Source organism: Cherax quadricarinatus, chromosome 5, assembly GCF_038502225.1.
Source record: "Cherax quadricarinatus isolate ZL_2023a chromosome 5, ASM3850222v1, whole genome shotgun sequence".
NCBI classification, from domain to species: domain Eukaryota; kingdom Metazoa; phylum Arthropoda; class Malacostraca; order Decapoda; family Parastacidae; genus Cherax; species Cherax quadricarinatus.
In genome coordinates this window covers 27,061,023-27,081,277 of record NC_091296.1, presented here as the reverse complement: position 1 = coordinate 27,081,277, position 20,255 = coordinate 27,061,023, and the positions used below count along the sequence as shown (strand labels likewise).

Genomic DNA, 20,255 nt, shown 5'->3' with positions numbered 1-20,255 from the left:
CACTATAGGACAAAACCTTGCCAATAAAATCCCAAGCTCAGATACCCCACCAAATGACTACCTCACCGGCAACTACCCGAACACACTGTTCCTAGCTCCGACTAACCCATACGAAGTCTCCCTTATTATCAACGCACTAAAAAACAAGGCAGGAGATTTAAATACCTTACCACCCCTTATATACAAAAAAGTGTCACAAGTGCTATCACCAATCATTGCAACACTCTTTAACAAATCCATTGAATCCTCCACCTTCCCTACAGTACTCAAAATAGCAAGGGTCACCCCGATCCACAAAGGAGGAGACCAAACAGAGTTGAATAACTATAGGCCAATATCCAACTTACACCCTCTCTCAAAAATCTTCGAAAAATTAATTCATAAACGAATCTACTCCTACCTTATCTCCCAAAACATACTCAACCCCTGCCAATTTGGATTCAGGCCTAATAAAAATACTAATGATGCTATTATACACATGCTAGAACATATATACACTGCAATAGAGAAAAAAGAAGTCCCACTGGGGATCTTCATTGACTTACGTAAAGCTTTTGATACAGTTGACCATGACTTGCTCCACGTAAAATTGTCACACTATGGTATAAGAGGGCACTCCCTCAACTACCTCAAGTCTTACCTCAGCAACAGAAGCCAATATGTGTATGCAAATGGGGCAAACTCTTCTGCACAACCAATTACAGTTGGTGTCCCACAGGGAAGTGTCCTTGGCCCTCTTCTCTTTCTCCTATACATAAATGACCTTCCAAATGCTTCGCAATTACTCAAACCCACACTATTTGCAGATGACACTACATACGTCTTCTCTCACCCGAGCCCAGTCACGCTAGCCAATACTGTAAATACCGAATTACAGAAAATATCTACCTGGATGAGGACTAACAAACTTACACTAAACATTGACAAAACCTACTTCATTCAGTTTGGTAACAGAGCTACAGATGTCCCTCTTAACATAATGATAAATGGATCACCTATCACAAAACTAACAGAGGGAAAATTCTTAGGAATCCACCTTGATAATAGACTCAAATTTCATACACATATACATCAAATTTCTAAGAAAATTTCCAAGACTGTAGGCATACTATCGAAGATACGGTACTATGTTCCACAGTCAGCCCTCCTGGCCCTATATCACTCTCTTATTTACCCCTATCTCACCTATGGAATTTGTGCATGGGGCTCAACAACGATTAACCATCTCAGACCACTAATTACCCAACAAAAGGCTGCAGTTAGAATGATAACAAATTCTCACTACAGGCAGCACACTCCACCAATATTCAATACACTAAACCTACTCACCATACAAAACATCCATACTTATTACTGCACCTATTACATACATAGAACACTTAACTCTGATATTAACCCTCCCCTCAAACATCTCCTTGCCAACCTCAACAGAACACATGACCATAACACAAGGCACAGATCACTCTTTGATGTTCCTCGTGTCCATCTCACACTATGCAAAAACTCAATGCACATAAAAGGCCCTAAAATCTGGAATTCATTACCTGTAAATATAAAAGAAACACAACCTGTTTATAAATTCAAGTCTCTTCTCAAAGATTACTTACTCACCCAAAACCAAATAAATACTGAATAACTGAACATTATAAATTGTATATCTTAAATGTTTCTCACAATTATATCACATAAATGTTAAACCTAAAACCCAATCTAACTTATTATTTTTTAAATACACTACCTAACAGAATCACTACCTAACTGAATGCAACCATATGACCTGTCTTTGTAATACTCACTTGTGCTTTATAGTTATCTGTTTACATTAATGTTTTATCACTGATTTCATCATTGCTTAGTAGCAGCGCTGTATAGTCCTTGTGGCTTAGCGCTTCTTTTTGATTATAATAATAATAATAATCATTGCTTAGTTAATCTTAAGTTAATTTTAAGCCAGCCCGTAATGCTATGCATAGTATAAGTGGCTTTGGCATACTGCTCTTATCTGTATTTTTTTGTACCTCTGTATGTGTGCACAAATTGGAAATAAATAAATAAATAAATAAATAAATGTGGGAATGGTAGGTAGTCAGGCTTGAACCAAGGAAGTGAGGGACAGGTCCACTTACCCTAGGTCCAAAGGCCATCACTAGCATCTGGGCACTTCCTTGAAGGGAATATTCTTGCATCCTTGGAGAGTCCTGAACCCTCAAGGTCATACAGCACCAGTGAAATAGGAGGCAATCATATTCAACCAAAGGAAAAGGAGGGTAGTTCAAATTCTTTGGGTCAAGAGCCCTTCACAGTTCAGATGCCCCTCCAAACTGCAAATATCCCCACCCCTTCTTCAGAGTGCAGGCACTGTACTTCCCAGCTCCAGGACTCAAAGTCCAGCTAACTGATTTCCCTGAATCCCTTCACAAAATTTAGATATTACAACCTAGGAATTGTAATTTCTCCAGCACAACTGTACATAATTTTGAACAAATTAAGATGAATATTTATTGAAATGAATGATTTCAGAAATAAGTCAAGTTGCATAGTATCTTATTACGTGTCCTCATCTTTTTGTACAATTTTCTTACAGGCATCATGTCCCCATAAACTTCATGCTGTTGGCAGCCTTTACTGTCATTGAAGCCATCACTGTGGGAGTAGCAGTGAGCATGTATGATGGAGAAGTGGTGGTGAAAGCATTTGTCCTCACCTTGGTTATCACTGGTGGTCTTACAGCATACACATTTCAGACGAAGAGAGACTTCACAAACATAGGAGCTGGGTGAGTGAATGTCAGTCTTTGTATCTCTTACAAATTTATTATAACTTACAGAATACAGTATAGTTTATATGCACTTGTTTTTTATTAATTTTGGAAAAAACATTTCCTCCATATTGAAAAGTAGAAATAAATTTAAACTATTGAAATTTTGTCCTCTTTTTCCCTTTCACTATATAGACCCCTGAAATTAAAATTGCTCAGTGTCTGTACTTTTAATAAAATAAAAAAAAATTTCTTCTGAAATGGTAGAGAATCTTTTCCTGAATGTAATGATACCAGAAATATGAAACTCGATGGAAAACTTGGCTAATTACGTAGGCGCAGAGTTATCGGTTTGACCGCATTTTAAACTCCACGATACCTTGGGAAAAAATCCTGTGCATGTGGGATGATTTTGAAAATAAAAAAAGTATTTTTCTTTATGTAATGAAAGAGTAGTTTTTTGAACTGGATAAGACTAAATTTAATGAGTGGAATCTAATAAAAACTAGACTATGGTGTGCTGAATTTGGGAAAAAAGAAAATGATCACTCATTGGCAACAGCAGTATAAATGTGCCAGCAATACATATTTAAATTTTACACTCCTCCTTGATTTGCCGGTACGCTCCCGGCCCGGGTCTTTTTCCAGATGGTGACCCGGCCTTGGCTCCCTGTCTAGGGAATGTTGAGAGACCTATGTCTCCCATGGGAAGAGGTAAAAGTACCTCTTCATCCTCTGGGACCAGGCCTGGCCCCATTCCCCGCCTTCACAGGGCTTGTAGGGAGAAGCTAGGCCTCTGATCTTCCCCGCCCCAGAGGGGCTCATGGGAATAGCAGTCTTGTGAACTGCAGGTGGTAGTAAGCCCCGGTTCAGGCACCTTCCCTGCCCTGGAAGGGCTCGTGAGAGTGGTGTCTGCCGTGTCTTAAGTTTTACAGTTTATTGACTCCAAAATATAATTTTCTGTTTTTAATGTAACACTTTGTACACTAGTTTCTTATGACATTAGATGTGTTTAACCCTTTACTGTTTTGGTCGTATATATACGTCTTACAAGGTACCGTGTTTGACGTATATATACTCCTAAATTCTAGCAGTTTCAAATCAAGCAGGAGAAAGCTGGTAGGCCCACATGTGAGAGAATGGGTCTGTGTGGTCCGTGTGCACCATACAAAAAAACAATCCTGGAGCACGCAGTGCATAATGAGAAAAAAAAAATCTCCGACCGTTTTTTTTTTTAATTAAAATGCCGACTTTGTGGTCTATTTTCGTATAGTACTTATGGTTGTATTCTTGTTTTCTTGGTCTCATTTGATAGAATGGAAAACATATAGAAATAGAAGTCATTTTGATAGGTTTTACTATAAAAAGAACTTGGAAATGGAGCTCAAAGTAGGGGAAATGTTTGATTTTTGCCGATGTTCAAAAGTAAACAAATGATGTCATTGTCCAATAAATGTCCAACTAGCCATTCATATATGCAGTCATGAATGGGTTGACATTATTTGTACAATTATTACAATATTGCAGTAGTCTGCATAATAGTAAATCTTCTGTTTTTTATTTGAATAAAAACTCAAAATAGGAAGCAAGTGTAATATCAGAGGGACCTGGAGACGTAACTGATGAACAAGGAAAATGTTATTTTAGAGCCAGGAATGTCTGCATTGTTCATTCTGACCTTGTTTTGAAATTGTCATATTTCTTAATTTTCGTGAAATTGGCCAAATTGCAAATTTCTGACCACGTTATTGGGTAGTTGAAATCGGTAAATGGGCAGTTTCTTGTACTCAATCGATAGAAAAAATGTAGTTCTAAAGAAATAGCTATGAGTTTGGTCGACTGGAACAATGGAATTAGCCGAAAATAGGGCTCAAACTGGGCGAAATCTCCAATTTGTAAATATCGCCAAGGTTGCTAACTGACGGAATTACGCGAGAGCGTAATTCCGTCAGTTTTCCATCAAATTTCATTTTTTTGGTGTCATTACAATCAGGGAAAAGATTCTCTATCATTTCATAAGAAAAAGTAATTTTTTTTCTTTTTAAATTTTGCGACACCAGGAGACGCCTCAGGATTGGGGGTTGCGACTCGAGAGGTTAAAGTGGTTTTAGCACTTAAAACATGGGGAAATGCTGAGCCTGACATTGCTCCATTTGGAATACAGTGGACCCCCGGTTTACGATATTATTTCATTCCAGAAGTATGTTCAGGTACCAGTACTGAACAAATTTGTTCCCATAAGGAATATTGTGAATTAGATTAGTTCATTTCAGACCCCCAAACATACACATACAAATGCACTTACATAAATACACTTACATAATTGGTCGCATTGGGAGGTGATCGTAAAGCAGGGGTCCACTGTATATGGTATGGGAGTAGGTGGGTGGTTGTATGTGGTGTGGTGTATGGAAGGGGTATAATTTTTTTTATTTTGGCCTTCTAACACTATATACAAGGAATACTTATAATATTACGTTTTTTGAGAGTGTAATACTCAAAATATGGAAATAAACAAATCTACTCCTACCTCATCTCCCAAAACATTCTCAACCCCTGCCAATTTGGATTCAGGCCTAATAAAAATACTAATGATGCTATTATACACATGCTAGAGCATATATACACTGCAATAGAGAAAAAAGAAGTCCCACTGGGGATCTTCATTGACTTACGTAAAGCTTTTGATACAGTTGACCATGACTTGCTCCACGTAAAATTGTCACACTATGGTATTAGAGGGCACTCCCTCAACTACCTCAAGTCTTACCTCAGCAACAGAAGCCAATATGTGTATGCAAATGGGGCAAGCTCTTCCACACAACCAATTACAGTTGGTGTCCCACAGGGAAGTGTCCTTGGCCCTCTTCTCTTTCTCCTATACATAAATGACCTACCAAATGCTTCGCAATTACTCAAACCCACACTTTTTGCAGATGACACTACATACGTCTTCTCTCACCCGAGCCCAGTCACGCTAACCAATACTGTAAACACCGAATTACAGAAAATATCTACCTGGATGAGGACTAACAAACTTACACTAAACATTAACAAAACCTACTTCATTCAGTTTGGTAACAGAGCTACAGATGTACCTCTTAACATAACAATAAACGGATCACCTATCACAAAGCTAACAGAGGGAAAATTCCTAGGAATCCACCTCGATAATAGACTCAAATTTCATACACATATACAACAAATTTCTAAGAAAATCTCCAAGACTGTAGGCATACTATCAAAGATACGGTATTATGTTCCACAGTCAGCCCTCCTGGCCCTTTATCACTCTCTTATTTACCCCTATCTCACCTATGGAATTTGTGCATGGGGCTCAACAACAATTAACCATCTCAGACCACTAATTACCCAACAAAAGGCTGCAGTTAGAATGATAACAAATTCTCACTACAGGCAACACACTCCACCAATATTCAAAACACTCAACCTACTCACCATACAAAACATCCATACTTATTATTGCACCTATTACATACATAGAACACTTAACTCTGATATTAACCCTCCCCTCAAACATCTCCTTGCCAACCTCAACAGAACACATGACCATAACACAAGGCACAGATCACTCTTTGATGTTCCTCGTGTCCATCTCACGCTATGCAAAAACTCAATGCACATAAAAGGCCCTAAAATCTGGAATTCATTACCTGTAAATATAAAAGAAACACTACCTGTTTATAAATTCAAGTCTCTTCTCAAAGATCATTTACTCACTCAAAACCAAATAAATACTGAATAACTGAACCTTATAAATTGTATATCCTATATGTTACTCACAATTATATCACACAAATGTTAAACCTAGGACCCAATCTAACTTTATTATTTTTTTAAATACACTACCTAACAGAATACTCCATTCGACTGAATGTACAGCAATGCAAGCAACCATATGACCTGTCTTTGTAATACTCATTTGTGCTTTATAGTTATCTGTTTACAATAATGTTTTATCACTGATTTCATCATTGCTTAGTTAATCTTAAGTTAATTTTAAGCCAGCCCGTAATGCTATGCATATAAGTGGCTTTGGCATGCTGCTCTTACCTGTATTTTTTGTACCTCTGTTTGTAAGCTTAAAAAAATTAAAATTATACAGTACTGGGTTATACTGAGTTAAATATACAGTGGACCCCGGTTAACGATATTTCTTCTCTCCAGAAGTATGTTCAGGTGCCAGTACTGACCGAATTTGTTCCCATAAAAAATATTGTGAAGTAGATTAGTCCATTTCAGACCTCCAAACATACACGTACAAACGCACTTACATAAATACACTTACATAATTGGTCACATTCGGAGGTAATCGTTATGCGGGGGTCCACTGTACTTGCATAAATAACCCGCTATTAGTATTGTGGCTGTTAGTAATAAATTTGCAATGAATAAGTGTTCTTTGTGCCACTGTTCTTTGTGCTGTGGTTTACTTTTGCTGGTTAGGCAAAGCAGCTTGTTGGACACCTGGTAATCACTTGTGTAGTTAAGTGATGCAATACATACTTGGGAAAAGCTTTAATTATATAGCAAGGGCAGCCATGCAGATGATTGGAGACGTTGAAGTGATCCTTTACATTGTGTTGTGCAGTCAGCTGAGCAGGTGGTGGGCAAGAGGTTCTAGGAGTCAAGATACCCATGTTCTATGCAGTGGTGTTTAGTGTTAATTAGGACTGATTCTAAGCACTGCCATGTCTTTTTATTCTTCTGAAATAAATAGTTTGACCTTGTCCCATTTCTTGAGGTGAAGGTACATTTTACAATGACCCCATGCTTTCAAAGTGTTAGTCATTCATACACACTTATATACAAATAACCCGCACATAAAAGAGAGAAGCTTACAACGGCGTTTCGGTCCGACTTGGACCATTGACAGTCACACTAACAGAGGTGGAGCAGGACGGCTATATATAGGCAGGAAGAGGTGGTGGTAGTAGTAGTAGTAGTAGTAGTAGTACAAGAGTTGTATATGATACCGACAAGATGAAATTAAGACACATGCACAACACCCGGGCATCCCCATCATAGACGTTTCGCCATCCAGCCAGCCACTGGATGGCGAAACGTCCACAACAAAGACAACCAGACGCCGCACATATGTCTTAATTTCACCAGTAGTTGTAGTAGTAGTAGTAGTAGAAGGAGGAGAGGTAGTAGTAGTGGTAGAAGTGGGAAAAGGACGAGCCAGTCAAATACAAAGGAAGGGGAGCACTGCAAGAGAGCTAGATGCCCACAGAGGGAGAGCAAGTGCACAGAGGTGTGTGACTGTGTTACTAATCTGTCTTCTGTCTCACTCTCTCAGTATGAGCTTGAACTTCTTGGTTTTGGCCTTTCCTTTGCCACTTCGCCTACTCCTCGTGCTGGTATTTCCCTGATTAGCTCTTTTGATTCCTTTCGTCAATCTCGCTTCCGTAATCTTCCTGACTTGTCCACTTTTCGTGGAGCTCTCCTTCCTGCTCTTGTTAGTCTGTTTTCTAAGAATCACCACCTTCCGTTACCAACTTGCCCTTTCTTCTCTTAAATCCAACACTAACATTGTCATACTATCTTCTGACAAAGGTAATTCGGTAGTTTTCCTTGATCGCGAGGATTACGTCCGTAAAGCTGATGTCTTGCTCTCTGACTCACGCACCTACACTCCTCTCGTTTCCAACCCTCTTGATCGCATCAAGAGAACTTTCAACAAAAAACTAAGGACTCTGTCCTCCTGACTTTGACCTTGTTCAACGGTTTCGTGTCATCTGTCCCTCTCTTCCCTATTTCTATGGCCTTCCCAAAACTCATAAACCTGATATTCCTCTTCGTCCTATCATATCCTCTAGAGGTTCTGTCTCTTATTCTCTTGCTTCTTGGCTGGCCAAAACCCTCACTCCCTTTCTTGGTACTTTTTCTCCTGCCCACCTCTGTCACTCTCAAGACTTCATTGAACGGGTTCGCTCTCTCCCAACCTGTAAGATGCTTAGTCTTGACGTTGAGTCCCTCTTCACCAATGTCCCCCTTGATGATGTCCTTGATTTCCTTAGAGAGAAGGCCCATGAAGGGTTTCTTCATCTCCCTATCCCCACTGATGTCTTTCTTGATCTGATCTGCCTCTGTGTGGACTCTAACTCCTTTTCCTTCCAAGGGAAATATTATTCTCAAACCTTCGGTGTCGCTATGGGCTCTCCTCTCTCTCCTGTCCTTGCTAATCTTTACATGGAATACTTGGAGACTGTTCCTCTTCCTACCCTCGATGTGCAACCTTCACTCTGGCTCCGCTATGTGGATGACATCTTTGCTCTGTGGCCTCATGACTCCAGTCTCTTCCAACCTTTTCTTGAAGCTCTTAATAATCTTGCCCCTTCCATTAAGTTCAAAGCTGAATGGGAATCTATTTCCTTGCTTCCTTTCCTTGATGTCCATGTCCACCGCTCAGATACAGGTTTTTCCTTTTCCGTTTACCGTAAACCTATGCACAGTGGCATGTACATTCACTACTTTTCCTATCATGCTTCCCCTGTCAAGAAAAGTGTTCTTATCTCCCTCTTTCTCCGTGCCCTCCACATCTGTGATCCTCAGTTCCTTCCAGCAGAAATTTCCACTCTTCATAATTCGTTCTCCCGTCTTGGCTACCCTTCCCATTTCATAGACTCTGCCCTCTCTCGTGCTAAATGCAATTTCTTCTCTCCCAAACACTCTATTCATGAGAACTCTTCTATCCTCTGCCTTCCCTACATTTCCGGTCTTTCTAATCTCAACAATTCTCTCCGTCCCTTAGACATCAAGCTTACCTTCCGCCAGACTAACACTCTTCGCACTAATCTCGTTCATACCTCTCCTCCCTCTACAGATGTTCCTGGTGTCTACTCTATTTCTTGCTCCTCCTGTCCTCTTCAATACTTCGGAGAAACTGGTCGATCTCTTTCTGACAGACTTAGGGAGCACAAAAATAGTGTTAGGCTTGCCGACACTAACAATGCTCTTTTCTGTCACGTCAGAGATCATAGCCATCCTATTGACTGGTCTTCTGCTAGAACTGTCTTCCCTACTTCCAACTCGAACAGTCGCCGTCTAGTTGAATCCTCTCTAATACACAACTTTCCTTGTATGAACCTTAGCCCTGGCTTCGTCTCTGTAGATGCCTTCCTCTCCCATTACATTGTAAAATGCTCCAAACTTCAGAACACCCGTGACTTAACCTGAATCCTCATTTTTTTTTCTTTTTCCTTTTCTGTTTCTTCTTCCTCTTTCCTTTGCTCCTCTGGGTTGTCTTTCTCTCTCATGTCTCGTGTTTCTGTTCCTTCTTCATTTATTTCACCACTTCCCTTTCACGCACCTCTGTGCGCTTGCTCTCCCTCTGTGGGCATCTAGCTCTCTTGCAGTGCTCCCCTTCCTTTGTATTTGACTGGCTCGTCCTTTTCCCACTTCTACCACTACCACTACTACTACCTCTCCTCCTTCTACTACTACTACAACTACTGGTGAAATTAAGACATATGTGCGGCGTCTGGTTGTCTTTGTTGTGGACGTTTCGCCATCCAGTGGCTGGCTGGATGGCGAAACGTCTATGATGGGGATGCCCGGGTGTTGTGCATGTGTCTTAATTTCATCTTGTCGGTATCATATACAACTCTTGTACTACTACTACTACTACTACTACTACTACCACCACCTCTTCCTGCCTATATATAGCCGTCCTGCTCCACCTCTGTTAGTGTGACTTTGTCAATGGTCCAAGTCAGACCGAAACGTTGTCGTAAGCTTCTCTCTTTTATGTGCGGGTTATTTGTGTATCGTTCCAGTCACGGTATTGTGCTTTTTTTGTTATTTATACACACTTATGTTCTCCATTGCATGTCCAAGTCCTTAGCTGTCTCCAACAAAAACATTGTGACAACCATTGCAGGAAATAGGGTAAAGCTCGAGCTTACACGTGAAGTAACCACTCGTGTACTCGAGTAACATCTCTTATTGTGAGAGCTGTGATGGAGACATTGTAATTAGTCTTGTGGAGAAGTCTAGAAGAGTTTTCAGGCTCAGTGGAGGTGGGAAAAACTATGATTTTATTTTCCTGCTCTAGAAATGCAATGCCTCTGCAGTCTTACTTGAAAATTTTTGGAGATTTCATTAATGTGATATTTGTCTTGTTAGAAATAAGGGCTGCATATTCTGTTAGGATTTTATTGATTTACTAGATGTGAGCAAGGTAAAATTTATTTTCCTTTACCAATTTTTCAAGAGCAACAGTTTTAAATGGGCTCATCTATTAACCCTTTGAGGGTCGACAGGCCCTCTCCATAACTCGTTCTCAGGGTCGGCCAAATTTAAAAAAAAAAATTATTTTCTCTTATGAAAAGATAGAGAATCTTTTCCCGACCATAAGGACACTAAAAGTTTGAAATTTGATGGAAAACTTACGAAATTATGCTCTCGCAAAGTTAGCGGTCTCGGCGATGTTTACGCATCGGCGATTTTGCCCACTTTGAGCCCCATTTTCGGCCAATTCCACTGTACTAGCCGACAAAAAACATGAATATTTCGCTAGAACTCCATTTTTTCTATCGAATGGGTGCAAGAAACCACCCATTTATGAAATTCAACTATCCAGTACAGTGGTCAGAATTTAGCAATTTTGCCAATTTCACACAAATTTCAAAAGATGCCAATTTCCGAATAGGGTCCAGAATAAACAAGAAAGACATTCCTGGCACTAAAATGACATTTCCTCTGGTCATTAGTCATGTCTCAAGGCCCCTCTTATATTCTTTTCCTTTCCACTTTGAATTTTTATTCTCACAAAAAATATAAGATTTACTGTTATGCAGACTACTGCATTAGTGTAAAAAATGGTATAAATATTATTGGTGCACTTGTGAAAGAATATTAGACTCACCAGTTGACGTGTATTGCACGCTTGGCACGATTTGTTTAATTTTGAAATTTGGTAAAAATCGAACATTTCTGCTACTTTGAGCTCAATTTCAAGGTACCTTTCATTGTAAAACCAGTCAAAATCATCTCAATTTCTGTAATATGTCTTCCATTCTATAAAATGAGACCAAGAAAACTAGAATACAACAATAAATACCATACGAAAATACAGTGCAAAGTCGCTGTTTTATTCCAAAAAAATGGTCAAAGTTTTTTTTTTCTCATTATGCACTGTGTGCTGCAGGATTTTTTTTAGACTGCACACTGACCACATAGACCCATTCTTTCATATGAAGGCCTACCAGCTTTCTCCCACTAGACTTGAGGGCGCTAGAATTTAGGCGTACTAGTACGTCAAAAACCCTGGGTTGTAAGCCGTACTAGTACGTCAAAAACCCTCAAAGGGTTAATCCAGTGCTGTCTTGGGCTTGCCAGTTAGGGCAGTGTTTGCCTATATACTGTACATGGAGTGTTTGAAGCTTGAAAGGTTTCAAAGCATCATCCCTGCTAATGTCTTCTGGATGAGGCATGTAAATGACATATTCATCACCACCCAAGCACTCCTTAACCTTAATGCCACAGAACCTTCTATTTGGTTTATATTTGTGTTAAATGATGACATTCATCAAAATGATGACATTCTTCAAAATAAAAAAAATAATAACTTACATTTTTCCATCTTTGATGGCCTTAAATATAATCCATAATTTTAAGGAAAAACTACCATACTTAATAAAGTGCAAATAGCTGAATCATGCAAATCATTTAAGGTCTGTTCTTAATCAGCAAGCCATCCATCACACACTAGCTCAGACTTCCCTAAATTTACATAACAAGAATGACCCCATCCCTTTCTAGTCCCACCACAATACAAGAACTGAGAGAGAGATGTTCAAAGTTTTTTGTTTTGTGTTCAGCATACAGAATATGCAGTGATAAGGGCAATGTGTGGTGTAAATATTATGCAGAAAATTCGGAGTGTGGAAATTAGGAAAAGGTGTGGAGTTAATAAAAGTATTAGTCAGAGGGCAGAAGAGGGGTTGTTGAGGTGGTTTGGTCATTTAGAGAGAATGGATCAAAGTAGAATGACATGGAAAGCATATAAATCTATAGGGGAAGGAAGGCGGGGTAGGGGTCGTCCTCGAAAGGGTTAGAGAGAGGGGGTAAAGGAGGTTTTGTGGGCAAGGGGCTTGGACTTCCAGCAAGCGTGCGTGAGCGTTAGATAGGAGTGAATGGAGACAAATGGTACTTGGGACCTGACGATCTGTTGGAGTGTGAGCAGGGTAATATTTAGTGAAGGGATTCAGGGAAACCGGTTATGTATTTTCATATAGTCGGACTTGAGTCCTGGAAATGGGAAGTACAATGCCTGCACTTTAAAGGAGGGGTTTGGGATATTGGCAGTTTGGAGGGGTATGTTGTGTATCTTTATATGTGTATGCTTCTAGACTGTTGTATTCTGAGCACCTCTGCAAAAGCAGTGATAATGTGTGAGTGTGGTGAAAGTGTTGAATGATGATGAAAGTATTTTCTTTTTGGGGATTTTCTTTGTTTTTTGGGTCACCCTGCCTCGGTGGGAGATGGCCGACTTGTTGAGAAAAAAAAAAAAAACTTATTAGAAGATGAATGTCATAACTTTGTTGAAATATTTTCCAAACTACACTTCCTGAAATCATTCATGTTAGAAATCAGAAGTGTTGCTAAGATGCTAAACCTTCTTAGAGAGAACACTGTTTCTGAATATGCTACTAGACTTTTTGCACAAGCTAACGTCAAGGTAGTCAGTCGCATCTTTCACTAACAGAAACATTGCTTGAGCCCACAAAATGGCTCCTCAGCTACATCTTTAGTTATTGAACCATAATTTCAAAATGTTTGTTTTCAGACTACTCATTGGACTGATGGTGATGATTGGCTTGGGCCTAATGAATATATTCTTGGGAAGCAGTGGCTTGGAATTGGCAATAGCAGGTGGATCTGCTCTAATCTTCTGTCTCTTCATAGTATATGACACACAGGTACAGTATATCGAGAATTTACCTTTGTGAATATTTTTTTTTAACACATCAGCCATCTCCCACTGAAGCAGGGTGGGCCAAAATAAGAAAAACACTTTCACCATCACTTGACACTTCCATCATCATTTACACATAATCACTGTCTTTGCAGAGGTGTGCAGATATAACAGTTCAGATGTCACTCCAAATATCCCCCCCCCCCCTCCACTTCAAGTACTCAAGTCTGGCTAACCAGTTTCCCCTGAATCCCTTCACACAATATTACCCTGCTCACACTCCAACAGCTCGTCAAATCCCGAAGGCCATTAGTCTCCATTCCCTCCTATCTGACACGCTCACACATGCCTGCGGTATGTCCAAGCCCCTTGCACACAAAACCTCTTATACCCCATCCCTCCATCCTTTCTTAGGATGACCTCTATCCCTCCTCCCCTCCACTACAGATTTATAAACCCTCCAAGTCATCCTATTTTGCTCCATCCTCTCTAAATGGCCAAACCACCTCAAAAATCCCTCCTCAGCCTTTTAGTAACTCCACACCACCTAATTTCCATACTACGAATATTTTGCATGATACAGTGGACCCCCGTCTTACGAACTCATCGCGTTATGTTAAATCCACCATACGAAGCATTTGAACAAAAAAATTTTGCCTCGCCTCACGATAAAAAACTCGCCTTGTGTGATTCGTCTGGGACGCGTCCCACGTGTGGCTTCAGCGCCATTGTTTACAAGCCAGCCAGTGCGGTCGCATCTACGCATACATTCTGTACATTTCACATTCTTCTTTCTTCTTTCAACACACCAGCCGTATCCCACCGAGGCGGGGTGGCCCAAAAGGAAAAACAAAAGTTTCTCCTTTCACATTTAGTAATATATACAGGAGAAGGGGTTACTAGCCCCTTGCTCCTACATTTCACATTATCCCAGTATTTTTAGTGCTTGTAACTGTAGTAGGTTGGTAGACAGCAACCACCCAGGGAAGTACTACCGTCCTGCCAGATGACTGTGAAACAAAAACCTGTAACTGTTTTGCATGATGGTAGGATTGCTGGTTTCTTTTTCTGTCTCATAAACACGCTAAGATAACAGGGATATCTTGCTACTCCTACTTACACTTTGGTCACACTTCACAGACACGCACATGCATATATATATATACATACATCTAGGTTTTTCTCCTTTTTCTAAATAGCTCTTGTTCTTTTTTATTTCTTCTATTGTCCATGGGGAAGTGGAAAAGAATCTTTCCTCCGTAAGCCATGCGTGTCGTATGAGGCGACTAAAATGCCGGGAGCAATGGGCTAGTAACCCCTTCTCCTGTATACAATTACTAAAAAAGAGAAGAAGAAAAACTTTATAAAACGGGGTTGCTTAAATGTGCGTGGATGTAGTGCGGATGACAAGAAACAGATGATTGCTGATGTTATGAATGAAAAGAAGTTGGATGTCCTGGCCCTAAGCGAAACAAAGCTGAAGGGGGTAGGAGAGTTTCAGTGGGGGGAAATAAATGGGATTAAATCTGGAGTATCTGAGAGAGTTAGAGCAAAGGAAGGGGTAGCAGTAATGTTAAATGATCAGTTATGGAAGGAGAAAAGAGAATATGAATGTGTAAATTCAAGAATTATGTGGATTAAAGTAAAGGTTGGATGCGAGAAGTGGGTCATAATAAGTGTGTATGCACCTGGAGAAGAGAGGAATGCAGAGGAGAGAGAGAGATTTTGGGAGATGTTAAGTGAATGTATAGGAGCCTTTGAACCAAGTGAGAGAGTAATTGTGGTAGGGGACTTGAATGCTAAAGTAGGAGAAACTTTTAGAGAGGGTGTGGTAGGTAAGTTTGGGGTGCCAGGTGTAAATGATAATGGGAGCCCTTTGATTGAACTTTGTATAGAAAGGGGTTTAGTTATAGGTAATACATATTTTAAGAAAAAGAGGATAAATAAGTATACACGATATGATGTAGGGCGAAATGACAGTAGTTTGTTGGATTATGTATTGGTAGATAAAAGACTGTTGAGTAGACTTCAGGATGTACATGTTTATAGAGGGGCCACAGATATATCAGATCACTTTCTAGTTGTAGCTACACTGAGAGTAAAAGGTAGATGGGATACAAGGAGAATAGAAGCATCAGGGAAGAGAGAGGTGAAGGTTTATAAACTAAAAGAGGAGGCAGTTAGGGTAAGATATAAACAGCTATTGGAGGATAGATGGGCTAATGAGAGCATAGGCAATGGGGTCGAAGAGGTATGGGGTAGGTTTAAAAATGTAGTGTTAGAGTGTTCAGCAGAAGTTTGTGGTTACAGGAAAGTGGGTGCAGGAGGGAAGAGGAGCGATTGGTGGAATGATGATGTAAAGAGAGTAGTAAGGGAGAAAAAGTTAGCATATGAGAAGTTTTTACAAAGTAGAAGTGATGCAAGGAGGGAAGAGTATATGGAGAAAAAGAGAGAGGTTAAGAGAGTGGTGAAGCAATGTAAAAAGAGAGCAAATGAGAGAGTGGGTGAGATGTTATCAACAAATTTTGTTGAAAATAAGAAAAAGTTTTGGAGTGAGATTAACAAGTTAAGAAAGCCTAGAGAACAAATTGATTTGTCAGTTAAAAATAGGAGAGGAGAGTTATTAAATGGAGAGTTAGAGGTATTGGGAAGATGGAAGGAATATTTTGAGGAATTGTTAAATGTTGATGAAGATAGGGAAGCTGTGATTTCGTGTATAGGGCAAGGAGGAATAACATCTTGTAGGAGTGAGGAAGAGCCAGTTGTGAGTGTGGGGGAAGTTCGTGAGGCAGTAGGTAAAATGAAAGGGGGTAAGGCAGCCGGGATTGATGGGATAAAGATAGAAATGTTAAAAGCAGGTGGGGATATAGTTTTGGAGTGGTTGGTGCAATTATTTAATAAATGTATGGAAGAGGGTAAGGTACCTAGGGATTGGCAGAGAGCATGCATAGTTCCTTTGTATAAAGGCAAAGGGGATAAAAGAGAGTGCAAAAATTATAGGGGGATAAGTCTGTTAAGTGTACCTGGTAAAGTGTATGGTAGAGTTATAATTGAAAGAATTAAGAGTAAGACGGAGAATAGGATAGCAGATGAACAAGGAGGCTTTAGGAAAGGTAGGGGGTGTGTGGACCAGGTGTTTACAGTGAAACATATAAGTGAACAGTATTTAGATAAGGCTAAAGAGGTCTTTGTGGCATTTATGGATTTGGAAAAGGCGTATGACAGGGTGGATAGGGGGGCAATGTGGCAGATGTTGCAAGTGTATGGTGTAGGAGGTAGGTTACTGAAAGCAGTGAAGAGTTTTTACGAGGATAGTGAGGCTCAAGTTAGAGTATGTAGGAAAGAGGGAAATTTTTTCCCAGTAAAAGTAGGCCTTAGACAAGGATGTGTGATGTCACCGTGGTTGTTTAATATATTTATAGATGGGGTTGTAAGAGAAGTAAATGCGAGGGTCTTGGCAAGAGGCGTGGAGTTAAAAGATAAAGAATCACACACAAAGTGGGAGTTGTCACAGCTGCTCTTTGCTGATGACACTGTGCTCTTGGGAGATTCTGAAGAGAAGTTGCAGAGATTGGTGGATGAATTTGGTAGGGTGTGCAAAAGAAGAAAATTAAAGGTGAATACAGGAAAGAGTAAGGTTATGAGGATAACAAAAAGATTAGGTGATGAAAGATTGAATATCAGATTGGAGGGAGAGAGTATGGAGGAGGTGAACGTATTCAGATATTTGGGAGTGGACGTGTCAGCGGATGGGTCTATGAAAGATGAGGTGAATCATAGAATTGATGAGGGAAAAAGAGTGAGTGGTGCACTTAGGAGTCTGTGGAGACAAAGAACTTTGTCCTTGGAGGCAAAGAGGGGAATGTATGAGAGTATAGTTTTACCAACGCTCTTATATGGGTGTGAAGCGTGGGTGATGAATGTTGCAGCGAGGAGAAGGCTGGAGGCAGTGGAGATGTCATGTCTGAGGGCAATGTGTGGTGTGAATATAATGCAGAGAATTCGTAGTTTGGAAGTTAGGAGGAGGTGCGGGATTACCAAAACTGTTGTCCAGAGGGCTGAGGAAGGGTTGTTGAGGTGGTTCGGACATGTAGAGAGAATGGAGCGAAACAGAATGACTTCAAGAGTGTATCAGTCTGTAGTGGAAGGAAGGCGGGGTAGGGGTCGGCCTAGGAAGGGTTGGAGGGAGGGGGTAAAGGAGGTTTTGTGTGCGAGGGGCTTGGACTTCCAGCAGGCATGCGTGAGCGTGTTTGATAGGAGTGAATGGAGACAAATGGTTTTTAATACTTGACGTGCTGTTGGAGTGTGAGCAAAGTAACATTTATGAAGGGATTCAGGGAAACCGGCAGGCCGGACTTGAGTTCTGGAGATGGGAAGTACAGTGCCTGCACTCTGAAGGAGGGGTGTTAATGTTGCAGTTTAAAAACTGTAGTGTAAAGTACCCTTCTGGCAAGACAGTGATGGAGTGAATGATGGTGAAAGTTTTTCTTTTTCGGGCCACCCTGCGTTTGTGGGAATCGGCCAGTGTGATAATAAATAAAAAAAATAACTGCAAAATACATCACCATGGACCCCAAGAAAGTTTCTAGTGCCATCCCTGTGGTAAAAAGGGTGAGAATTAGTATGGAATTGAAAAAAAAAGAGATTAAGGAAATGTGTGTAAAGTGGGTTGAACTGCAAACCTTTACGGATGAAAATCACCCTCGCACAGCTACTGCAAGCCGTGTTGGCAACCTGTACAATGACAATGTTATGGCCCATTTTAGGAAAGTCTTAAAGGAACGGGAGGTACAGAGCTCTATGGACAGATTTGTTGTGCGAAAGAGGTCCAGTGACTCAAGCTGGTCCTAGTGGCATTAAAAGAAGGGAAGTAACCCCGGAAAAGGGCTTGCTACCTCAAGTCCTAATGAAAGGGGATTCCCCTTCTAAACAATAACTTCCACACACTCCCCTCCTCCCATCCCATCAGTCATCACCAGATCTTCAATAAAGGTAAGTGTCATGTATTCTGTTCTTAGTAGAGTAGTAATTGTGCATGTCTTCTTCAGTTTGTGTGTATTAAAATTAATATTTCCGTGGTAAAATTTTTTTTTTTTTTTCATACTCTGGGGTGTCAGGAACAGATTAATTTGATTTCCATTATTTCTTTTGGGGAAAATTAATTCGGCTAACGATAATTTCGGCTTACAATGAGCTCTCAGGAATGGATTAATATCGTAAGGCGGGGGTCCACTGTATTTACACCACACATTGCCCTTAAACATGAAATCTCAACTGCCTCCAGCCTCCTCGCTGCAGCATTTACAACCCATGCTTTACACACACAAATGTTGGTACCACTATACTCACATACAGTCCCTTTTTTGCCTCCCTGGATAATGTTTTTTGTTTCTACATATACCTCAGTGCACCACCCACCTTTTTTCCTGAATCAATTCTATGGTTTACCATATCTTTCATAAACTCATCTGCTAACAAATCTACTCCCAAATATCTGAACATATTCACTTCTTCCATAATCTCTCCCTCCATTGTGAATATGTGTTATGTAAATTATTTTGATGCATTATTAGTATCTAAGTACATTTAGCTCATTCATACAACAGGGTAATTGCATTCCTGAAAATGGATGTTTAACCTAAAATCACATTATGTGATGTGAAGAATGTATGTTCCAGGTTGAGAAAGAATATTAAAAAAATATGTGGTGGGAAATACAGTGGACCCCCAGATTACGTAATTAATCCATTCCAGAGAGTGACTTATCCCGAATCTGACTTATTCCAAATTAATTTTCCCCATGAGAAATAATGGAAATCCAATTAATCCATTTCAGACACCCAAAAGTATTAAAAAAATTTTTTTTACATGAAATATACATCTACCTACACAGAAAACAATGATACATGAAGAATAAAACAATAACAACTTCACACTTACCTTTAATGAAGACATGGTGATGTATGGAAGAGGGGAGAGGATGGAGGAGTTTACAATTGTTTGGAAGGGAATCCCTTTCCATAAAGACTTCAGGTACCAAGTCCTTATCCTGGGTTACTTCCCTTCTTTGTTTCTTAATGCCACTTGGACCAGCTTGAGTCACTAGACCCCTGTCGCACAAAAAGGTGGTCAGAGAGGTCTGTTTCTGATGTATGTTAGGAATTGTGTTGGGAGACAGGACAAGATAGTCCTTCAATATGATACTAATATCAGCTCTATAGGTAGTAGGTTGGTAGACAGCAACCACCCAGGGAGGTACTACCGTCCTGCCAAGTGAGTGTAAAACGAAAGCCTGTGATTGTTTTACATGATCGTAGGATTGCTGATGTCTTTTGTCTGTCTCATAAATATGCATGATTACAGGCATGTCTTGCTACTTCTACTTACACTTAGGTCACACTACACATACATGTACACATTTATTTATACACACTCATCTGAGTTTTCTTTGATTTTATCTTAATAGTTCTTGGTCTTATTAATTTTCCTTTTATATCCATGGGGAAGTGGAATAAGAATCTTTCCTCCATAAGCCATGCGTGTTGTAAAAGT

The 20,255-nt window shown here is 40.0% G+C and overlaps 1 protein-coding gene across 1 annotated transcript in view; it reads left to right on the top strand.

Moving 5' to 3' along the window:
• LOC128684980 (protein lifeguard 4-like) overlaps nucleotides 1-20,255 on the top strand; it is a 65,295-nt gene that overhangs the window by 30,492 nt on the left and 14,548 nt on the right. The window contains exons 3-4 of the mRNA XM_070101391.1: nucleotides 2,585-2,776; nucleotides 13,575-13,707. Coding sequence (XP_069957492.1) covers nucleotides 2,585-2,776; nucleotides 13,575-13,707 — 325 coding nt within the window. The remainder of the gene's footprint in view (nucleotides 1-2,584; nucleotides 2,777-13,574; nucleotides 13,708-20,255) is intronic.